General features: G+C 46.1%; 1 protein-coding gene across 1 annotated transcript in view; it reads right to left on the bottom strand.

Moving 5' to 3' along the window:
• Window positions 1-4,035: 4,035 nt before the first annotated feature.
• Window positions 4,036-23,021, bottom strand: part of LOC132827474 (solute carrier family 2, facilitated glucose transporter member 11-like) — a 59,241-nt gene continuing 40,255 nt past the window's right edge. The window contains exons 9-12 of the mRNA XM_060844162.1: window positions 22,036-22,137; window positions 7,592-7,667; window positions 5,324-5,451; window positions 4,036-4,257 (exon numbers count right to left, since the gene is read on the bottom strand). Of these exons, the coding sequence (XP_060700145.1) occupies window positions 4,036-4,257; window positions 5,324-5,451; window positions 7,592-7,667; window positions 22,036-22,137 (528 nt within the window). The remainder of the gene's footprint in view (window positions 4,258-5,323; window positions 5,452-7,591; window positions 7,668-22,035; window positions 22,138-23,021) is intronic.

The raw sequence follows: 23,021 nt of genomic DNA, 5'->3' as shown, positions 1-23,021 counted from the left end.
TACTCTCATTTCCTATGTTCCTGTCTCATAAGGGTGGCACAGCAGTAATGTCACTGGACCAGTGTTCCGAAAATCCAGGCTGACGCTCTCAGGTCACGAGCTTAATCCTCATACAGGAGCTCAGAGAATTCAAATGCAATTCATTAACAAGATTGGAACTTGAAAGTAGGCCTCTGCATGGTGACTGTGAAACTCCGAAATGGCCAAACATACAGCAGGGGCAATTTGGGCTGAAGGGTCTGTCTTCGTGCTGTAGACCTATATGACTCTATGACTAGGTCACTCAGTTCAGGAGCAATTAGGGATGGACAACAGATGCTGGTCTTGCCTTGTGAGCCCGTCACCTCTGGATCACGACTGCAGTGGGATGTATTGTTCCATATGGTGTCACTCTCCATGTGTCTTATAGGTACATCTGCCTGGATGAATGATGATTATCCCATTGCATTTCTGACTCCAACCTTATGGAGAGATGGAGAGGTCAGAATGTCAGCCACTTTTTTGTCTCATTCACGGGATGTTAGCATCACTGGCTGGGTCAGATCGTATTGCTCGTCCCTATTTGCACTTGAGAAGGTGGTGGTGAGCTTCCTTCTTGAATTGCTACAGTCCATGTGCTGTAGGGTAGACCTATCTCATTAGGGAGGGATTCGCAGGATATTGACCCAGCGACTGTGAAGGAACGGCGACAGATTTCCAAGTCAGGATGGTGACCAGCTTGGAGGGGAACTTGCAGATGATAGTGTTCCCATGTATCTGCTGCCCTTGTCCTTCTAGATGGAAGTGATCATGGGTTTGGAAGGTGTTGTCTGAGGATCTTTGATGAATTTCAGCAGTGCACCTTGTAGATAGTCCATGCTGCTACAACTGAGCGTTGGCGGTGAAGGGAGTGGATTTTTGTAGTTGTGGTGCCAATCAAGCAAGTTGCTTTGTCCTGGATGGTGTCAATCTTCCTGAGTGTTGTTGGAGCTGCACCCATCCAGACAAGTGAGGAGTATTCCATCACACTCCTGACTTGTGCCTTGGAGACAGACTTTGGGGATTCAGGGGGTGACTTCTTCCTGTAACCACCATGCTGATGCAGCTGGTCCTGACTTGTGTATCTGACCGTTAGTAGCATCCGAGATGTTGATGTTGGGATATACCAGTGATAACGGTACGATCAAGCTTTTGCTTGTACAATACCCATTGCTTGCCGCCTCTTGGTATGAATGTCAATTTCATTGAAAACAATTTGAGAACGTGGACATCACTGGCAAGGCCAGCAATCTTTGCTCATCCCTAAACACACTGAAAACGTGGTGATGAGCCATCCTCTTGAACTGCTGCAGTCCATGTTGTGAAGAGTTCCCATGGGTGCTCTTGGGAATGGTGCTGCAGGATGTTGACCCAGTTGACAGTAAAGGAACAGCAATGCAGTTTCAAGTGAAGAAGGTGTATAAGTTGCAGGTGGTCATGTCGGCTGGCCTTCTAGATTGTGGAGGTTATACATTACTGGAAGGTGGTCTCACGTGGGCAAAAAATAAATGACCTGGACAATCAGTGGGATCAGTACATGATAAGCTGAAACTTTCTTCTGAGCTTGTTGGAACTTTTTGTATGAGTGGGCCTGAAGCGAATGTCTACTTACAGATGTAGCTATGGCAGGGTTAGCTCAGTCACTTGTGTTTCAGGAATGGGAAGACCCCTGGGTGATATAACCCTGCAGTAGCATGACTGGAACTGTGGAGAGTTACGTGTTTTCTTCGGTTTGGTGATAGTATTCTGATGTCTCTTCTTTGTATTTTTGATTTATTCATGATATAGAGGCAAGTGCCTGCATTCAAGTGTCCACTGCTCACAAATTTGCTTCTCCACACAATGCTTAATGTGTACCTTTTCACCTACCATGAATCCAGCTTTCACTAATGTGTCCTCTTAAAGAAGAAAGCATGAGAGGCTTACTTCCTGGGGTACAAGTGCACAATCGTTACGTATTGAGCAGTCTGCCATGTTTGAAAATCAACCAATTTTGGCTTTCTCCAGGAATACAATCCCCTGCAAACAGCAGGATTTTACTGGACGTGTGGAGGTCAAAGGTGAAAGTGGTTCAAGAAATGTGAGTGAAACTCAGTAAAGCATGGGAAAGTGATGCCTCAGGAAAGAGGTGGCAGGTGTAACACTGGAAAAGTACAGTAGGCCAGGCAGCATCCGAAGAGCAGGAGGGTCGATGTTTCAAGCATAAGCCCTTCATCAGGAAAGACCTGGCCCTGCATCATTAAAATGTACAGCACATTTGTAGCAACTCCACTTTCAAGGAGCTATGAACCTGCACTCCAAGGTCTCTTTGTTCAGCAACAGTCCCTAGGACCTTACCATTGAGTGTATAAGTCCCACTAGGATTTGCTTTCCCAAAATGCAGCACCCATGAGCTGCCAGAGGAAGTGGTGGAGGCTGGTACAATTGCAACATTTAAGAGGCATTTGGATGGGTATATGAATAGGAAGGGTTGGAGGGATATGGGACGGGTGCTGGCAGGTGGGACTAGATTGGGTTGGGATATCTGTGCTGTACATCTCTATGACTATGTACAGTGGGGTTTAACACAGTTAGACAGATGAGACCAGGAAAGGAGTCCGGCGCTGCTAAAGCGGGATCAGTGTGTTGTTGTAGTTCAGCTTGAAGCAGCCCGCATTGCCATGATTTGTCAGTCTAACCCCGAATACTGTAAACTGGGACAGTCCTTAGCAGAAAGTTTGTCAATTGTCATTCAACAATCCCACCTCTGATCTAGTGATTGAGGGAAGGCAATTAAATAAAGAGGTGGTACACAGGCATCTACAAATCCTTGGAATGCAACCTAACCTGCCTGGAGACATCCAAAACCCAAGTTAGTCTATATATTTTTTGAAAACGGAGTGACACAACAGCGTTGAGTCAAACAGGAGGAGTTGTACCTACCTGATTTATATGTAATTTAGAGATAATGGCAGAGGGGATCCTGAAGAGGGAGACTGTATATGACCCTCCTCGTGTGAGGAGGAACCTGCCAGCAAAGCTCAGTCACACCACACGTGATAACGGGACAGTAAAAGACCAGTGTTGCCATGGTAAGCGGTCTCAATGTTAACCCTACTCTCATGTATTTCTTGCACGCTCAATAGAGGTTTAATAAAACTCAGCTTTGATTAAAACAAAAACTTGTGGTAACTGTAATTAAACCACTCTTAAACATTGGCACAAGAGCAACTGAGTGTGAATTTCCTGCATTTGGTTAAAGAGGCCATTCCTCAGCCTGAGCTTATTCCAGCCCAGTTTACTGCATCAGGTGCTCCCAATGTGGTCTTCTCTACATTGGGGAAACCGATTGTAAACTCAGGGAACGGTTCACCGAGCATCACAACCGGCCCACAGGGGCCGGACGTACCTCCCAGTCACCGCTCATTTCGATTCCCCTTCCCATTCCCTCTCTGACATGACCTTCCCTGGCCTCCTCCATTGCCAACACAAACCACAGCTCCTTTCGGAGGAATAACACCTCATCTTCCGCCTGGGCACCCTACAGCCTGGACAACCCAACATTGCGTTCTCCAATTTCAAATAACCTCTGCGCCCATCCCCCAATTCCCTTCCCAGTTCCTCTCCCTCCCTTCCACTGCTCCCTGCCACCAACCAGATTCATTCCTCCCATTGACCAACCAGGAGGTACCTTCTACCTGTCTTCACCGATCCCCACTTCACCACCCTGCCCCTGCCTCCCCTTTATCTGCTGCTCCTCCCACACCCACCCACAGTCCTGAGGAAGGGTTACACCCAAAACATTGACTTCTGCGCCTCCTGATGCTGCCTGGCTTGCTGTGTTCTTCCAGTCTCCTGCCTGTCTATTTTAGCTTATTGTCTGTCTGACGACAGTAGATTGATTAGTCCAAGAGTGCTAGATGTAATGGACACTCTTCCTGTGCTGCTAGCTGGACACTTATTACACAATCCAATGAAAAATGTGAAAGTTCAGTTCAATAATTTCTCTGAGTTGTTCCGCAGGGACTTCCCCGCAGGTCAGAATGCAGTTGACATGATGATCTCGACTGTACTCTGTGGGATTGTCCCATTTGGTGCAACTCGGAGTGGTGCGTTTTTCCAGAGTTTCCTGTTCTTGAACTCTTCACTGATTTCTAGCAGGGTCTTGCCCCTTGTCTCCAGCAGAATGAAGTAGCCCATGATAGTGAGCAGTAAACAGACACCAAAGAATATCAGGAAGCACAGGTGACCCAGACCCTCCTGTAAAAGAACATACAGTCAGGGAGGAGAGAGAGAGAGAGAGAGAGAGAATAGGACAGGAGGGTCAGTGAGTGAGACTGAGGGAGGGTCAGTGGGTGAGACTGAGGGAGGGTCAATGAGTGAGACTGAGGGAGGGTCAGTGGGTGAGACTGAGGGAGGGTCAGTGGGTGAGATTGAGGGAGGGTCAGTGAGTGAGGCTGAGGGAGGGTCAGTGGGTGAGATTGAGGGAGGGTCGGTGAGTGAGGCTGAGGGAGGGTCAGTGGGTGAGATTGAGGGAGGGTCAGTGAGTGAGGCTGAGGGAGGGTTAGTGGGTGAGGCTGAGGGAGGGTCAGTGGGTGAGATTGAGGGAGGGTCAGTGAGTGAGGCTGAGGGAGGGTCAGTGAGTGAGGCTGAGGGAGGGTCAGTGGGTGAGACTGAGGGAGGGTTAGTGAGTGAGGCTGAGGGAGGGTTAGTGAGTGAGGCTGAGGGAGGGTCAGTGAGTGAGTCTGAGGGAGGGTCAGTGGGTGAGACTGAGGGAGGGTTAGTGAGTGAGGTCGAGGGAGGGTTAGTGAGTGAGGCTGAGGGAGGATTAGTGGGTGAGACTGAGGGAGGGTCAGTGAGTGAGGCTGAGGGAGGGTCAGTGGGTGAGATTGAGGGAGGGTCAGTGAGTGAGGCTGAGGGAGGGTCAGTGAGTGAGGCTGAGGGAGGGTTAGTGAGTGAGGCTGAGGGAGGGTTAGTGGGTGAGACTGAGGGAGGGTCAGTGAGTGAGAGTGAGGGAGGGTCAGTGAGTGAGGCTGAGGGAGGGTCAGTGAGTGAGGCTGAGGAAGGGTTAGTGAGTGAGGCTGAGGGAGGGTTAGTGGGTGAGACTGAGGGAGGGTCAGTGAGTGAGGCTGAGGGAGGGTCAGTGGGTGAGACTGAGGGAGGGTCAGTGAGTGAGGCTGAAAGAGGGTCAGTGAGTGAGGCCGAGGGAGGGTCAGTGAGTGAGATTGAGTGGGGTAGGGTCAGTGAGTGAGATTGAGGACAGGGCTAATTCTTCAACATTCTGAGAGAGACGCACAATTGTTTTACAAATGTTGACGTGACTTACCACCAAGAAGGAGAAAATGATTGTAACAAGGAAGAGACCAGTCCAGTTGAGGAAGCCATTGATGGCATAAGCAGCTGGGCGATCAGACTGCAGGAATATTTCTGAGGGTAAGATGATAGCTACACCACCTGGTACAGCACCAAGAAAGATTCCAATTAGCTATTACCTCAACCAGCATCTTCATGAGAAACATCCAGGTCCTCACTTTTAATTTGAGCTATCAGCCCCCTGGATTTGTCTGAATGCCTTCCTGACTTAGTAGGAAAAGGGTAAACTGTAAATAGGATAAAAGACAATGGATAACAGAGAGTGGGGAAGGTCAACTATCTTCCAACTGGTAAAATAAGAATACTTTCCAATTGGAGGTGGAAGGTGAGGGGTGGGCTTGTTGCCCAGGTGACAGCTTCATGAGATGAAACTTCCAGCAATACAGCTGACTGGAGCTGGTAACCCGGAAGGAGATGGAGAATGAAGGGCTTGGAGACTCATGGTCATGGCAAATTTGGAGGATCCCCTGGGAAACTGACAGATTTTCACAGAATTTTCCCATTTCTCGGATGATTCTGTCAATCTCAAACCCTGCCCCAGAATTCCCTGAACCTGGCTACATGTGAAGTTTTACACTTGGATCTGAAAAACTGAAAGGTGGAGGTGATGTATTGGGATCTGGAATCTGGGTGTCCTTGTACACCCATCAGTGAAAATAAACAGGCAGGTCAGTAATCAATTAGCGAGGTGAATGGTGTGTTGGCACACATTGCAAGAGGGTTTGAGTTCAGAAATAGAGACGTCTTACTGAAGCTTTTCAGGGCTTTAGGAAGACCATACCTGGAGAGGATATGTTTGTCTTAGAAGGAGTACAGCAAAGGTTCACTCGGCTGATACCAGTTTTGACAGGACTGTCATATGAGGAGTGATTGCTTTGACTGATTAGATTAGAATAGATTCCCTATAGTGTGGGGCCTGTTCCCAACTATTCCACACTAACCCTCTGAAGAGTAACCCACCCAGACCTATTCCCTCTGACTAATGCACCTAACTCTATGGGCAATTTAGCATGACCAATTCACCTAACCTGCACATCTTTGGACTGTGGGAGGAAACTGAAGCACCCGGAGAAAACCCACACAGACACGGGGAGAACGTGCAAACTCCACACAGACAGTCGCCCGAGGCTGGAATCGAACCCGGGTCCCTCGTGCTGTGAGGCAGCAGTGCTAACCACTGAGCCACCATACTGGGCCTGTGTTCACTAGAGGAACGAGAGGGAATCTGATTTAAATTCTGACAGATGCAGAGAGGATGTTTCTCCTGTCTGGGGAGCCTAGAAAGAGGGGACACAGTCTCAGGATTTGGGGGAGACCATTTCAGACTGAGATGATGAAACATTTCCTCATTCAAAGTCATGTGACTCTGTGGAATTCTCTACAGAGAAGACTGTGGAGGACAAGGCTCTGAGTATATTCAAGGAAGAGACAGATAATTTTGTAGATGATTTTAAAGGGTCTGGGGAGAAAGCAGGAACTTGGCACTGAATGGAGGGTCATCCGTGACCATAGTGAATAGCCAAGCAGGCTCAAAGGGCTGAATGGCCTACTCCAGCTCCTAGTTTCTACGCCCCTAACTCATGGATCAAGATGCTTCCCAGTCCCTCTTTCCCACTGTCAGTGCTCACTCAACTCAGTGCTACTACTCGGCAAAAGTGGGCAGCATGGTGGCACAGTGGTTAGCACTGCTGCCTCGCAGCGCCAGAGACCCGGGTTCAATTCCCGTCTCAGGCGGCTGACTGTGTGGAGTTTGCACGTTCTCCCCGTGTCTGCGTGGGTTTCCTCCGGGTGCTCCAGTTTCCTCCCACAGTCCAAAGATGTGCAGGTCAGGTGAATTGGCCATGCTAAATTGCCCGTAGTGTGAGGTAAAGGGGTAAATGTAGGGATGGGTTGCGGGTCGGTGTGGACTTGTTGGGCCGAAGGACCTGTTTCCACACTGTAAGTAATCTAATCTAATCTAATCAAAAAGTGAGGACTGCAGATGGTAGAGATCAGAGTTTAGATCAGAGTGGTGCTGGAAAAGCACAGGAGGTAAGGCAGCATCCGAGGGGCAGAAAAATTGACATTTCAGGCAAAAGCCTTACTGCTAACAGGGGGGGAGGCAAAAATCACAGGGCAAGTCACCCTCGAACCTGGGCATGGATGGAAGTGTATTTCAGTCATTCATTAAGATTGAGGTGCTTTATGTGAAAGGAGCAGTGACTCCTGTTTGTCAGCTCACCTGGGCCTACGCCATAGCTGAAGACATAAGCAAAGATGATGACCAAACTGCAGTACGGCATCCAGCTCACGAGTTGCTGCAGGTAACAGAGAGGGTTAGGAGCCATACATATGAAAACAGGAGCATTTTCTAATGCTCATACTGCCTTTCAGTCTCTGCGACAGCAGACCATGAGAAAACAGGAATATAAAATGAGGAAACATTCTGACAGACCCATTAGGAATCAGTTTGCCATTTGAGAAGACCTTGAATAATCTGACTGTATCTTGTTTCACTTTGCTGACTAACCCTTTACCCTCAGACTCCATTGTTAAGACCTAACTCTAAGTGAAAAATATTCAATGACCCATATCTTCCAGTTTCTGATAATTGGTACTTAGGCTTTTGATGGGTAGTTACCATGGATTTGGAATTCTCTGAGAAAGTCTTCAACTCTGAGGGTTCCAACTCTGCTTCCCTTAATAGATGGCCAGGTAAACATAGAGGAATTAAAAGCTGATCTCATGTTTGGTTAACTATGGCTAATGCGATGGCTTTAAGAGGTTATTTTGTCCTGTTTATTTTTTGAGATTAAATGAGAGAAACCAAGCAATCTGTAAAAAAAAGTGCACATCTTGTGAGTCCTTGGGTTTTTTCTTAAATTTGCAACAATAGAAGCAGCCTGAAAGGGTGGGGTCAAGTTCCCACAGAACCAGGGAATTTAGCCTTAGCTTTTAGCAGTTGCTATTGGGATCTTGAAGAGGTGGAAGCTATTTTTCCATCTCACAGTTGCAGCCATAAGCTGGAGGGTTCTCTGCCTTCTATGGAGGTTGCATATAAGACAATCTGTCTGAATTTGCTTTTCACCAATGGTGTGTCTATGGGATTTTATTATATGGGGACAGTTAATTAGTAACAGTGACTGTTTCTATTATTCTGGTGTGTTTTCCAATAGAGTTAAGTTATTCCAATTTCTTCTTCCTTCTGTTGTATTTTAACTACAGTAAATTAATAAAGTGTGCTTTGCTTTGAAACCAGTACTTTGACCAATCGAACTGCATCTGGAACGCAACACCTTACATTTACCTTTAAAATAAGAAAAGAAACTAGGGTCTAGACTACCTTCTGAATATTTTGATGGGGTTTGGTTTGTTCTATAACAAACCTGATAACACCCCCTCCCCCAACTCACCTCAGACTGCTCCCATCCGAACACTTGACACCACACATAATATTATCAAGACCCTCCATCATGTCTGACCCCATCAACTGGATCTGACTAGCCCCTCATTCTGGACATGACCCCCACCCAGAGGTAGGGATTCTCAACGTGGACCACCCTAGGTCCCAACAAGCCCCTAACATGCGACCAAACTCTCTGACAGCCTAACACACACACACACACACACACACACACACTCCTGACCCTGTCTGACAAGCCCCGACCCACCTATCCACTCACCTACACCTCCCATCCGATCTACCCTGCCTGTTTCACAGTGCCACCCAAACCGCTCAACCCACCCTGCCCACTTTGCCAGGCGGTGCCTCTGCTGTTCTTACCCCTTGCCCACTTGCCTCTCCATCCCTTTGCCCACTGACCTGACTCAGGTTCATTCATGGACGCAGTGGAAAGCTTTGCATTGTCCGACAGTGTTCGGTGTGTGTTAGTGAATGAATGGATCCACCAGACTATGTAAGAAAGGAGAGTGTGCCTTGGCCTCCTCTAACTTGATGAGAATTCAGCCGGAATAAAGAGACGTTGCAGATTTCACCATCGGAAATTGGGCCAAAGGATATAGGAAGCAGATGTAGATTAAAACAGTAAGCGCAAAAGCAGAATCCAAACCTTCTGTAATTCAGACTAAAGCCCCTCCCTTTACGGTCTCTGGGGAAGACAATTCCAAAATTAACAATTCTTTTAGAAAGAAAGAAAACTCTCCATTTTAAATAGGAGACCCCAGTTCAAATCCCTCCCTTAAACGGAAACATCTTCTCTTCATCCTCCTGGTCAAACCCCCGAAGGGTTTTGTTTCAGTGAAATCCCTTCTCATTCTCCTAAACTCTGGTAGATACAGGATGAAACCTGTCCAAACTGGATTCATAAAATAACCTCAGCGTTCCAGAAACCATTTGAGCGAGCTTTATCTGAACTGCTCCCACTGCAGTTGTATTCTCAAATAAAGAGACCACCACTGTACGCAGTATTTCAGATTACAGGGTATGACCTATAAGTGTTGAACAATGTGACACTGGAAAAGCACAGCAGGTTAGGCAGCATCTGAGGAGCAAGGGGATCGATGTTTCGGGCATTAGCCCTGAGCTATAAGGAGAAGCTGGAAAAACTTGGGTTGTTTTCTCTGGAGCGGCAGAGACTGAGGGGTGACCTGAGAGAAGTCTACAAAATGATCAGTTGCGTAGATAGGTTCGACGGTCAGAACCTTTTTTCCCAGAGTCGAAATGCCTGAAAGTAGGCAGCATGCATTTAAAGGTGAGAGGAGGCGAGTTCAAAGGAGATGTGAGGGGCAAGGTTTTTACACAGAGAGTGGTAGGAGTCTGAACACACTGCCAGGGATGGTATTGGAGGCAGATACAATGGGGCCATTTATGGGACTTGTATCTGTACATATCTGTACAATAATTCTGCCATTTCTTTATTTCCTGTCATCAATTTCTCTGACTTACTGTCTGCAAGGCCAGTGCTCATTCACAAGTACTTTAAGAAACTTCTAGTATCTTATTATTTTTCTAGCTCCCTTTCTCTCATTTCTTTTATCCAGTCATTCTTTGCTGGTTTTTAAATTCTGTTTAATCTGTCCTACCAGTAATTTTCATAGAATTAATGAGTTTTCCTTCAATTTGCTATGATTCTTAATTGGTCATAGACCGTGCATCTCTTAAACTAATTTTTTCTCACTTGAGAATGAGTCTTTGGTGGTGTTATGAATATCTCCTTAAATGTCTGCCATTGTATCTCTACTGACCTAGCTTTTAACTTAATTTCCCACTTCATTCTAGCCACCGCTGTCTTTACATCCTTGTAATTGCCTTTATTGAAGGTCAAAATATTGATTTGGACCTAATTTCTCTCCATCAAGCTGAATGCAATATTAAACCACATCATGATCACTGCTAATTTGATAAGATTAGGTTCCCTACAGTGTGGAAACAGGCCCTTTGGCCCAACCAGTCCACACCGACCCTCCAAAAGAGTAACCCACCCAGAACCACTTCCCTCTGACTAATGCACATATTAGTATGGGCAATTTAACATGGCCAATTCACCTAACCTGCACATCTTTGGACTGTGGGAGGAAACCGGAGCAAATCCACGCATACAAGGGGAGAACATGCAAACTCCACACAGACAGTTGCCCGAGGCTGGAATCAAACCTAGGACCCTGGTACTGTGAGGCAGCAGCACTAACCACTAAGCCACCGTGCCGACCCATTTATGCCCTAAATGTTGACTTTCCTGCTCCTCAGATGCTGCCTGACCTGCTGTGCCTTTTCCTGCACCAAGCTTTTCATCTCTGACTCTCCAGCATCTGTAGTCCTCATTTTCTCCTCATCACTGCTACCTAAAACAACACTCAAAATACACATGAGTTGCAAGTGGATCTGTTTCTGAAAATCACCAAATCATCTGGAACATTTAACACTGGCCAATCAGAAAAGTTGCCTCCATAAATAGAGTGGGAAAAAAAATGGTGAGGAGCTGTTCCTCCAATCACAGGCTGGTTCTCTGCCAGGTTTGCTGCTGATAGGCTTATTCCTGCACCTATCAACAGTGAATACAGGAGTGACGCAGTCTGTGATTGGAGGAGCAACAAGCAGTTAGGAAAGCCAGTCATGGAGTAGAGGGAGCTGACAGACCATCTTTTCCTGGCTTCCTGCCTTTGTAAAATGCCAAGTACCCTTTCATGTCCTTGTAATGGCTAGCAAGTCACGTGCTTCTGTTTCTACAGGAGCTGCCAAATTGTCTGTTGCAAATGCTACACACGTTCTGACAGAGAGCCTTGAGTTCTGACCTCTTGTTATTTTTGTAAGCTCTGGCCTTATCAGCTTGTTCACTCTAACATTTATACGTTGCACCTTCCCTTCCACCCTCTGAATATCATTGCCCTCCCTGCTACCAGACTCACTTGCCTTGTCCCCAGTCCCTTTCCTTTGTATCTACTTCATGTTGCCTCACTTGGACTATTACACCAATTGTTTAGCTTTGAAGCCCTTCTACTACCCTTTGTTATGCAACTCATGAGAACACTGGTCCGACCATGTTTACGCGATGTCTCTCCAAACAGTATTGCCTACCTTTATTCAACAGTATTGGTGCCAGTGCCCCATGAATCGAAAATCATTTTTTACACACCAGTCTCGAACCAGCCATCATGTTCCTAATCTATTTACCCTGTGCTGGTTTACTTGCTTATGGCTCAGGTAATATTCCAGAGGTCAGAATCTTTTCATTTTCCTTTGGTACTTAAATGGACCATGACATTTGGAGCTGTCCCTTTCCACAGCACGTTCTCCTCCTCCCAAGCACATGTCCCAAGTTCGCTCTCGCAACAGAGCCTTCCAGACTCTTGCACTTAGTTACAAAGAACTGTGTCTGCCCCCTCTGATTCTACTGCCCCCAATGGATCATTGCATTTCTATTTACATGCCTTCACTTGAATGCATTCCTGTGCAACATCGAACCATAGAATCCCTACAGTGTGGAAACAGGCTGTTTGGCCCATTGAGTCCATACTGACTGTCTGAAGAGCATCCCACTCAACTCCACCCTCTTACCCTATCCCTGTAACCCTGCATTTCCCATGGCTAACCTACCTACTTTTCATATCCCTTGACACTATGGCCAATTTAGCATGGCCAATCCACCTAACCTGCACAGCTTTGGACTGGGTCATAGTCAGTTTGTTCAGCCTTCCCATTGCTGCCACTCTCATCCATACAAACTCGATGAATCCCCGATTTGTTGGACATTGCGAAGCATGGGACTTCCTCACTTCTGCCTTCTCTGTCCCTAAACCTGCCTCACTTCTAATCACACACTCACCTGTCCCTGACCACTGACTAAATCAGAACATCCTAGCCTATGGGATGTAACTGCCTTCTGGAATAGAGTGTCTGGGTAACGTTCCCCCTTCCTTAGTGCCGCGCAGTGTCTGAAGCTCAGTCTCCAGCTCACTGACTCTGAGCCAATGCTCTTTGAACCACAGACGGGTACTACAGCTGCAGTTGCAACGGATCCTACTGGTGTCCATACTCCCCATGGAGTCAAAGAGGTGTACAGCATGGAAACAGACCCTTAGGTCTAACTCATCTATGCCGATCAGATATCCCAACTTAATCTAGTCCCACCTGCCAACACCCGGCCCATATCCCTCCAAACCCTTCTTATTCATATACCCATCCAGATGCCTTTTAAATGTTGCAAAGAGTGTAGTTGCAACATATCACCTTCCCTGCTACCCCTACCAGGACTCGGACCTATTAAATCTGTTTTTCTTTCTGCAAACGCTGCCAGACCTGCTGGGTATTTACCCTTGGCCTGTATTTATTTCAGATTGCCAGTATTCACAGGATTTTGCTCCTAGCTGGTGCGGGGAGGGAATTTAGAAATACGGAAATTAGGTAAGGATGTTGTGTAGCAGTGTCTTCTTGAAGAGCAGACTACGACAAGGAAGTAACCCATTGTGTGGTCAGGGCTGAGAGAGTTCTGCCACCCCTCTCGTTTTTACAATGCCAAATGAAAACTAAAGGCCAACTGTCCCCAATGCTGCAAATAATTATCAAATCTATGAGACACTGTGTACTCAGATGGTAACGCTGTGCTGAGGTCAGTCATGCGTGCCAAGAATCACAATCAATACTACTAACAGAGCACAGAGCCACAGAATGGTGGCCACTGGCTAATTTGCTACGGAGAAGACAAAAATGACAACATTATCATCGCCACGGAGCAACAGAACATTGAGGAAATGGAGCATTTCCCCTACACAGGACATAAAAATCTCCAGGAGCGGTCCACACAAGAATTGGCAAGATGACATTGGTCTTCAAGTAGCAGAGTGAGCATCCAACACCATTAGCACGTCCATGAGTCTGTGACTCCACAGATCTACTGTTGTGCCATCTGCAATCTCTGCCAGCATAGAAGAGAACAGCAAAGGCCAGAGGTAAAGTGGATGACTTCCTCCAACACACCTTTTGTAAGATCCTGGACATCGTTGGAGTCACCAGTGAGGAACTGCTGTGAATGACAGATCAGAGATGCCCATAGGACATAGGGTACAGAGAGACTGGCAGGGCAGATCCTTCATGACCTGCACTTGTCAGAGTGGCAATAGAATGGAAGCCACCAGACGAAGAGTGTAGATGGAGCTGGACAAACCAAGTGAAGAACATTCAGACACAGAACACTACCTGGGTTGGCATGGGGCTAGAAACTGCTCTTTGTCTGGAATGGGGCCAGAGAAACGGTTCAGAGAAAAGTGAAACCAAATTCAATCAAAGAAAACTAGAAAGTAGAAGTAGTTTATTGATAAAAGCAGCTCACAAACAGTTGTACTGAGTGTCTGGGAAAGACATCGATAGCAGCAGGTGAGTCATTGAGAGTCCACTTAACAAATAAACACCCAAAGAACTGTGGATGCTGGAAATCAGCAAGAAAATCTGAAATTGCTGGAAAAACTCAGCAGAGAGTACATTCACATTGATTTCCAAGTTTCAGGCATAGTTCCATAACAGCCCAGAACCCCTCAGGCAAACCGTATCATGAAGAGAACTTACAGCTTGAAATCTTGTATGCATATCAGTCCTGACTCAGTACTACCTCTCCTGGTGCCTCTCCATAATATTGGGGAAGCAGGTTAATGACCCTAGTCCTCAGGAGCAGTTCCTTTTGTTTCCCGAGTCCTTGAGCTTTCTGAGCTTTTCCCTCAGGTTCTTTCCCTAGTGCACAGGGTGACTGGCTCACAAATTATAAACTCTCTGACTTATCAGTTAAAAGCAACAGCTTATGTAACTGAGGAGAGAAAATAACTTTATTTCCTGAATGAAACACAAACAAAAGAGAACAGAATATAGAATGACTTAACCTATCTGAAAAGTTTCAGATATTTGACTGGAGAGACACACACACCACCACCTCTCCTTCCAGCTTCTGCCTGCATTGTTCACACCCACAAGCTGTTCAGGTGCTCAGGAACCAATCAGACAGTTGTCGCTAGGCGGATGACCTTTGGCATCCATGACCAGTTGGGGCCATTGAGACCAATCGACTATATGTTACCAGTGGAATCTCACTTCATACACACGCTCCAGTGCCATGCTGTATCCTCTTATTTCTTCCCTTATTGCTTGCAAAGCAATAGGAAAAGCACAACCAATAAAATGAGTCTCAGTAACTTGCTTTTTTAACACATGGCAAATCCTACCTCAGATCTTTGTAAAATAATCAGTATGTCAATTCAGTCCACCATCAAATATAAAATAAAAAGATATGGTATTCTCATTCCCCACAACCTTATTAAGTAAAACTCCATATATCTTAGCTTGAATATACTTAATGCTGAAAATGTGTTGCTGGAAGGGCTCATGCCCGAAATGTCGATTCTCCTGCTCCGTGGATGCTGCCTGACCTGCTGTGCTTTTCCAGCAACACATTTTCAGCTCTGATTCCCAGCATCTGCGGTCCTCACTTTCTCCTGAATATACTTAATGCCTTCCATGGTAAAGAGATTCCACAGATTCACTGCCCTCTGAGAGAAATTCCTCCTCTATCCTGTCTTAAATGGGTGACATCCTTATTCTGAGTTGATGCTCTCTTGTTCTGGACTCTCCCAGAAGGGTAAACAACCAAACTGTAGGTTTGCTCGCTGAGCCGGAAGGTTCATTTTCAGACATTTCGTCACCATACCAGGTAACATCTTCAGTATGCCACTGGGCGAAGCACTGCTGGTGTTTCCTGATTTCTATTTATATGTTTGGGTTTCCTTGGGTTGGTGATGTCATTTCCTGTGTTGATATCATTTACTATGGTGATGTAATTTCCTGTTCTTTTTCTCAGTGGGTGGTAAATGGGATCCAAGTCATGTTTGTTGATAGAGTTCCAATTGGAATGCTATGTTTCTAAGAATTCTCATGCGTGTCTCTGTTTGAGTCATATGTGTTGTATGACTCGAACAAATAGCTCTGCCAATCATCCAGTCCAAACTTTGGGTCCACTACATGGATGACATCTTTGTCATCACTAAACGAGACAAATTAGAGGAAACCTTTAGGACTGTCAATAATACCCTGACTGACATAAAATTCACTAAAGAGGAGGAAAACAATAATAAACTGCCATTTCTAGATGTCACAGTAGAGCAAACAGCCAATGGGGAACTTCAAACCAGCGTCTACAGGAAAACAACACATACAGCCCAAATATTGAACTACAGAAGCAACCACCCCACCACTCACAAACGAAGCTGCATCAGAACATTATTTCAATGAGTCAGCACACACTGCAGCACAGAGGAACTACGCAGAGCAGAGGAAAATCACCTAGACTGTGTATTAAAATAAAAGGGTACCCAATGAACACAATCCCCCGACTTCTCAGCAACAAACTCAAACAAGCAGACAAAACGCACCCAGAAACCCTAGCCACTCTCCCCTACATCAAAGACATTTTGGAAATGACTGCCAGACTACTCAGTCCCCTTGGCATCATGGTAGCCCACAAACCCACCAACACACTAAAACAGCAGCTAATGAACTTGAAAGACCCAATACAGACAATGAGCAAAACTAACATCATTTACAAAATACCATACAAGAACTGTAACAAACATTGCATTGGACAAACAGGCAGAAAACTAGCCACCAGGATAGATGAACATCAGCTAGCCACAAAAAGACATGACCCATTCTCACTAGTATCCTTACATACAGATAAAGAAGGACACTACTTCAACTGTCACAACACATCCATCCTAGGATAAGCCAAACAGAGACACGCACGAGAATTCATACAAGCATGGTACTCCAACCGGAACTCTATCAACAAACACATTGACTTGCATCCTATTTACCACCCACTGAGAAAAAGAACAAGAAATGACATCACCATAGGAAATGACATCACCACAGGAAATGGCATCACCAACCCAAGGAAACCCAAACATATAAATAGAAAGCAGGAAACACAGCAGGGCTTTATCTGAAGGTGTTACCTAGTATGGTGACAAATGTCTGAAAATGAACCTCCCAGCTCTGAGGAAATCTACATCCAGAACCTCAATATGAGTTGAAAATCTTATCAAAACTTGGAAAACAATCTCTCTGCATCTACTCTATTAAGTTCCCTAAAAATTTTATATGTTTCAGTAAGGTTTCCTCTCATTCTTCTACCTCTCATGTAGTCATACAGCACAGAATCAGACCCTTTGGTCCAACCAGTCCATGCTAACCATAATCCCAAACTAAACTAGTCCCACCTGCCTGCGCTTGGCCCATATCCCTCCAAATCTTTCCTGTTCATGTACTTATCTAAAGTCTTTAAACATTGTAACTGTACTCGCATCCCCCACTTCCTCTGCAAGTTCATCCCACACACAAACCACTCTCTGTGTAAAGAAATTGCCCCTCATGTCCTTTTTAAAATCTTTCTCCTCTCACCTTAAACATATACCCTGAGTCTTGAAAATGACACCCTGTCATCTGTACCTCTCATGATTTTATAAACCTCTATAAGGTCACCCCTCAATCTTCTATGCTCCAGTGAAAATGTCCCAGGCTCTCCAGCCTCTCCTTATAACTCAAATCCTCCATTCCTGGCCACATCATGGTAAATCTCTTCTGAACACCCTCCAGCTTAATAACATCCTTCCTCAAACAGGAAGACCCGAACTGTGCACAGTACTCCAGAAGAGATCTCACCAACATCCTGTACAACCTCAACATGATGTCCCTGCTCCTATACTCTAAGGCTTGAGCAATGAAGACAAGCATGCTAAACATGTTCTTAACCCACCCTGTCAATATGTGATGCAAACTTCAAAGTATTATGTACCTAACCCCTAGGTTCTACAACACTGCCCAAAGCCTTACTTTTAATTATTTAAGTTTTTTTTTTGTTTGTTTTATCAAAATGCAATACCTTGCATTTATCCAAAATTAAACTTCAATCAATCAAGGTTTCTTTGTAATCTTAGATAACCTCCATCTCTTCCCTGCCTGCCCCTTTCAGCCCTTTGGAGATTCATGCTGATCAGGGTCAACTAAGCAGGTAGATAGGATCGTGAAGAAAGCATTTGGTATGCTTTCATTTATTGGTCAGTGTTTTGAGTACAGGAGTTGGGAGGTCATGTTGCAGTGTACTGGACATTGGTTAGGCCACTGTTGGAATATCGTGTGCAATTCTGGTCTCCTTCCTATCGGAAAGATGTTGTGAAACTTGAAAAGGTTCAGAAAGATTTACAAGGATGTTGCCAGGGTTGGAGGATCTGAGCTACAGGGAGAGGCTGAACAGGCTGGGGCTGTTTTCCCTGGAGTGTTGGAGGCTGAGGAGTGATCTTATAGAGGTTCATAAAACTATGAGGGACATGGATAGCATAAATAGACAAAGTCTTTTTCCTGGGGTAGGGCTGCCCAGAACTTGAAGGCATAGGTTTAGGGTGAGAAGGGAAAGATATAAAAGAGACCTAAGGGGCAATTTTTTCACGCAGAGGGTGGTATGTGTATGGAATGAGCTGCCAGAGGAAGTGGTGGAGACTGGTACAATTGCAACATTTAAAAGGCATTTGGATAGGTATATGAATAGGAAGGGCTTGAAGGGTATATGGGCTGGGTGTTGGCAGGTGGGACTAGATTGGTATGGGAAATCTGGTCAGCATGGACGAGTTGGACTGAAGGGTCTGTTTCCATTCTGTACATCTCTATGACTGTATGACCACTGACCAGAAGATTCTCAGTATGTCTGGCCTGTCCAAACACAAGCGCCCCCTAGGGCTCACAAACTAAACCTCCAGGGCCAGCGGTCTCCACAGGTCAGCAGACTCTCTCCAGCCCTGCTATGTAACGAAGGAATGACTAAGACACAGAGGGAGGAAGGAGAACATTTACTGACCACACTTTGGTGATAGGGTTTACTGTGCACTGGTATTTACTTTGCACTTTTGTAAATGTCACTGCTTTCGCCTTTTGCCTGGTGGTTCTGTCTGTCTGTGGAACTGTAAATATCATTGTTTGAATGTGAAACATCACTTCATGTCCCATGGATGGGGGTCTGTGGGGGAATCCTCTTGCAGCATCTGGAGGCAAGTGGAACTAGGCAGACACCTTTGGCCTCAGCCTATACTATTGCCACTGTATTGCAGCCCCTGTGTCCAAAGGTGCTGCTGTGATATCTGGGACAGGGAAGTAAAACTCGGACAGGAGGCAGTTCTTTAAGCCGGCCAGGGAATGGGATCCGCAGGTCTGTCCGCAATGTTCTTTCCTTTTCAAAACCCTAACATCCTTTATGTGCTGCAGGAGGATTGGCCATGCTAACTTACCCAGTGACCAGAGGTGTGCAGGCTTGGTGAGTTAGCCATGGCAAATGCAGGGTAGCAGGGATAGGGTCAGTGAGTGGGATGCCTTTTGGAGGGTCAGTGCAGCCCTGATGCGCCAAATGACCTTCACCTGCACCGCAGGGTTTGTATGGCTCCATGAGGAAGGTGACAATGAGGTTCCATATGTCAGTGTCTTCCACCTCAGCCTGACTGTGTCTGAGAGACCAAATATTGGAATGCACCTGCAAGGTCCATCCTGTAAAGCCTGTAAGCTTGGCACATCACCAGCCAATCTGTCTGCACGTGCCCAGCTTCCCCACCAACCCCTAGGGTTATGAAGTGACCAAGTATGGTCATAGACTGTAACCCCACCCCACACCTCTTGAAGTCAGGGTGCTCTGAACCACAGATAAACTACCCTGCTTACACGACCCCCTTCCCATCCATGCTTTACCGTATCTCCCCCACCCTGGGCAGCTCCATATTGACCCCTTTCATAATTGCCATCCCCCTATAACTCACCCTGCTCCGCCCTCTGGGCCTGCAGACCCCAATCTCCAAGATTAACTTGCTAACTCTCCTTCCCCTGGTAGCAGCTAGCCTTCTCCAGTTCCCCCTCCTTTTCCCTTAGTTTTTAAAGGCAGAGAGGACGGAATATGGTCCATCGCTTTGAAAGACCTAACCAGACAGTCCAGAAAAGAAGTGCCTCGACTCGTGACTATACATCACCACTGCCCACCACTGGTTACTATGGAACTACAGGACCCACTTCCCAGACTGCAGAGGGACAGAGCCCTTGACCAAACCCCCTGACTGCAGCCAGTGCCCCGGACTGGTACAGGAGGCTGCCCTCAAGTCTGGATCCACTGACAGGTGCATTGCTGAGGACTAAGCCCATGGGCCGTAGAGCCACAGCTACGTGCTGTCTGCACAAAACAGTGAGTAAGCTGCTGGGATGGACGGCACACAACAAGATAGCCATCCCCTAGAGCTGACCGGCAAGGTAAGCTGTCTGGCTATGTGTGACTGCACTAACAGGTGAGGCAGGGATGCTGGGAGGTGGTAACTGGGCAGCGAGTGAGCAGCCCTGAGATAGGGCCCGGTCCAATCCCTGAGCCGGGTGTCTGTCCCTGTACACGAGGTATCCCTATGGCAGCTTTTCAGTGCTAGTCATTGGTGTGCCCTGCAATGCCAATCCAGAGCTCCCTGCTAATGGATTGGAGAGGCGACATGGTGGTCATTCCCTGATGCCAGTGCCAACAGAGAAGCGATGCATGCGTTCTGGTGTCTAGGGATTGTTGCCTGAGCTGTCGTGGGGGAATGGGATTGAGGATGATTTCGTGGTTTGGATCAGAAATTGGCTAGCTGAAAGAAGACAGAGGGTGGTGGTTGATGGGTGATGTTCTTCCTGGAGTTCAGTTATTAGTGGTGTACCGCAAGGATCTGTTTTGGGGACACTTCTATCTGATCAGGGCATAGAAGGATGGGTTTGGAAATTTGCAGATGACACCAAGGTCGATAGAGTTGTGGATAGTGATGAAGGATGTTGCAGGTTGCAGAGGGACATAGACAAGTTGCAGATGTGGGCTAAGAGGTGGAAAATGGAGTTTAACGCAGAAAAGTGTGAGGTAATTCACTTTGGAAAGAGTAACAGGAATGCAGAGTACTGGGCTAATGGTAAGATCCTTGGTAGTGTGGATGAGCAGAGGGATCTCGGTGTTCCATGTACATAGATCCTGAAAGTTGCCACCCAGATCGATAAGGTTGTTAAGAAGGCACACGGTGTTTTCACTTTTATTAGTAGATAGATTGAATTTTGGAACCGTTAGGATCATGATGCGGCTGCACAAAACTCTGGTGTAGCCGCACTTGGGAGTATTGCATACAGTTCTGGTCATCGCATTATAGGAAGGATGTGAAAGCTTTGGAAAGGGTTCAGAAGAGATTTACTAGGATTTTGCCTGGCATGGAGGGAAGGTCTTATGAGGAAAGGCTGAGGGACTTGAGGCTATTTTTGTTAGAGAGAAGAAGTTTAAGAGGTAACATAATTTAGATATATAAGATAATCAGAAGGTTAGATCGGGTGGACAGTGAGAGCCTTTTTCCTCAGATGGTGGTGGCTAGCAAGAGGGGACATAGCTTTAAATTGAGGGGTGATAGATATAGGACAGATGTCAGAGGTAGTTTCTTTACTCCAAGAGTAGGGTGTGGAACGACAGTAATAGACTGCAACAGTAGTAGACTCGCCAACTTTAAGGACATTTAAATGGTCATTGGATAGACATGTGGATGACAATGGAATAGTGTAGATTAGATGGGCTTCAGATTGGTTTCACTGGTCGACACAACATCGAGGGCCGAAGGGCCTGTACTGCACTGTAATATTCTATGTTCTCTGAAATTCTCTCCCAATGTTCATTCTGAAGTCTTATATCCACCCTCTCTAAGAGACATAAACAAATATATAAATTTCTGCTCAACAGCAAGGTGTTCTGACTCCTCAATACGGTTATAAAAGTTTCAATCATTTTTCAACTGTGTGACTAAACCTCATGAACAAAGCACACAGCAGAAGCAAAAGGGAAAAATGCAAGGATTTGAAATTCTGAATTAGTAACTCCTCCGCCTCTCAATCATCCTGTCCCAACTGCAGTTGAAACCTCTGGGCACATGTCAGTCTTGGCAAACATACCCATCAGAACCCATCCTCAGCTTAAAGGACAAATATGAAGCTTTTGAACTTGGTCCTCCAAGGACTGGGTCTGTTCTATCATTCTTTGAATTCTTCACCAATGTTGACCATTCTGAACTTTCGAACAGAGAGAGTGACAAACCCAGACCTAAATAATTCTTCCAACGGAGAGAATATTGTCGATGATCACAGTTTGCTTTCTCCTGGTCTCAGCCATTACTTACCTGCAGTGAATAAGTAACTGTTAGGAGTGCTGTCCACAGACTCATAAGCCCCAGTCCTCCACAGAAGAGTGTTTTTCTCCCAGCTCGTTCAACCAAGAATGCCTGAGGAATGCGAAACACAAAAGAAGACATTCAGTAACAATGATATCCTTTGACTGGTCTCAAGAGGAACTTAGGATGATTCAACAGTGGGCATTCAATATATGGATTTCTCTTCATTCCCCCAAGTCTCTAATGTGAGACTTTTGTTGTAAACTTAAGTTAAGTGGACCCACTTGCTGGGCATCATAGGGATATCTGTCACTGAGCTTCAGGCCGCATTAGTCCTTTAGAACTGACAGTTCTTCTTGTTTATAAGAACCAGGAGCAGGAGTAGGCCATCTGGCCCCTCGAGCCTGCCCTGCCGTTCAATAAGATCACGGCTGAGCTTTCCATGGGCTCAGCTCCACTTACCCGCCCGGTCGCCATAACCCTTAGTTCCTTTACTGTTCAAAAATCTATCTGTCTTTGCCCTAAAAACATTCAACGAGGTAGCCTCAACTGCTTTACTGTGAATTCAACCAATTCACAACCCTTGGGAAAAGACGTTTCTCCTCAACTCAGTCCTAAATCTGCTGCCTCTTATCTTGGGGCTATGCCTCCTAGTTCCAGTTTCACCCACCATTGGAAACAACCTCCCTGCTTGTAGCTTATCTATTCCCCTCATAATCAGGTATGTTTGTATAAGATTCCGCCCACCCCCCCCCCCCTCCCATTATTCTACATTCCAATGAGTATAGTCCCAGTCTACTCAATCTCTCCTTATAAGCCAACTCTCTCAATTCTGGAAACAACCTAGTGAACCTCTTCACACTCCCTCCAGTGCCAGTACATCCTTCCTCAACTAAGGAGACGACCTGGCTTATTTGCCAGAGAATGCTGGTCCATAGGAGCTCGTCTGAACTCAGTGGCGCTGAGCAACCAGCAGCTCTTTATATACAATGAAC

This window comes from Hemiscyllium ocellatum, chromosome 24, assembly GCF_020745735.1.
Source record: "Hemiscyllium ocellatum isolate sHemOce1 chromosome 24, sHemOce1.pat.X.cur, whole genome shotgun sequence".
In the NCBI taxonomy this organism is placed as follows: Eukaryota; Metazoa; Chordata; class Chondrichthyes; order Orectolobiformes; family Hemiscylliidae; genus Hemiscyllium; species Hemiscyllium ocellatum.
Note: the sequence above shows the minus strand (reverse complement) of the source record. Positions and strands in the feature narration are given on the sequence as shown.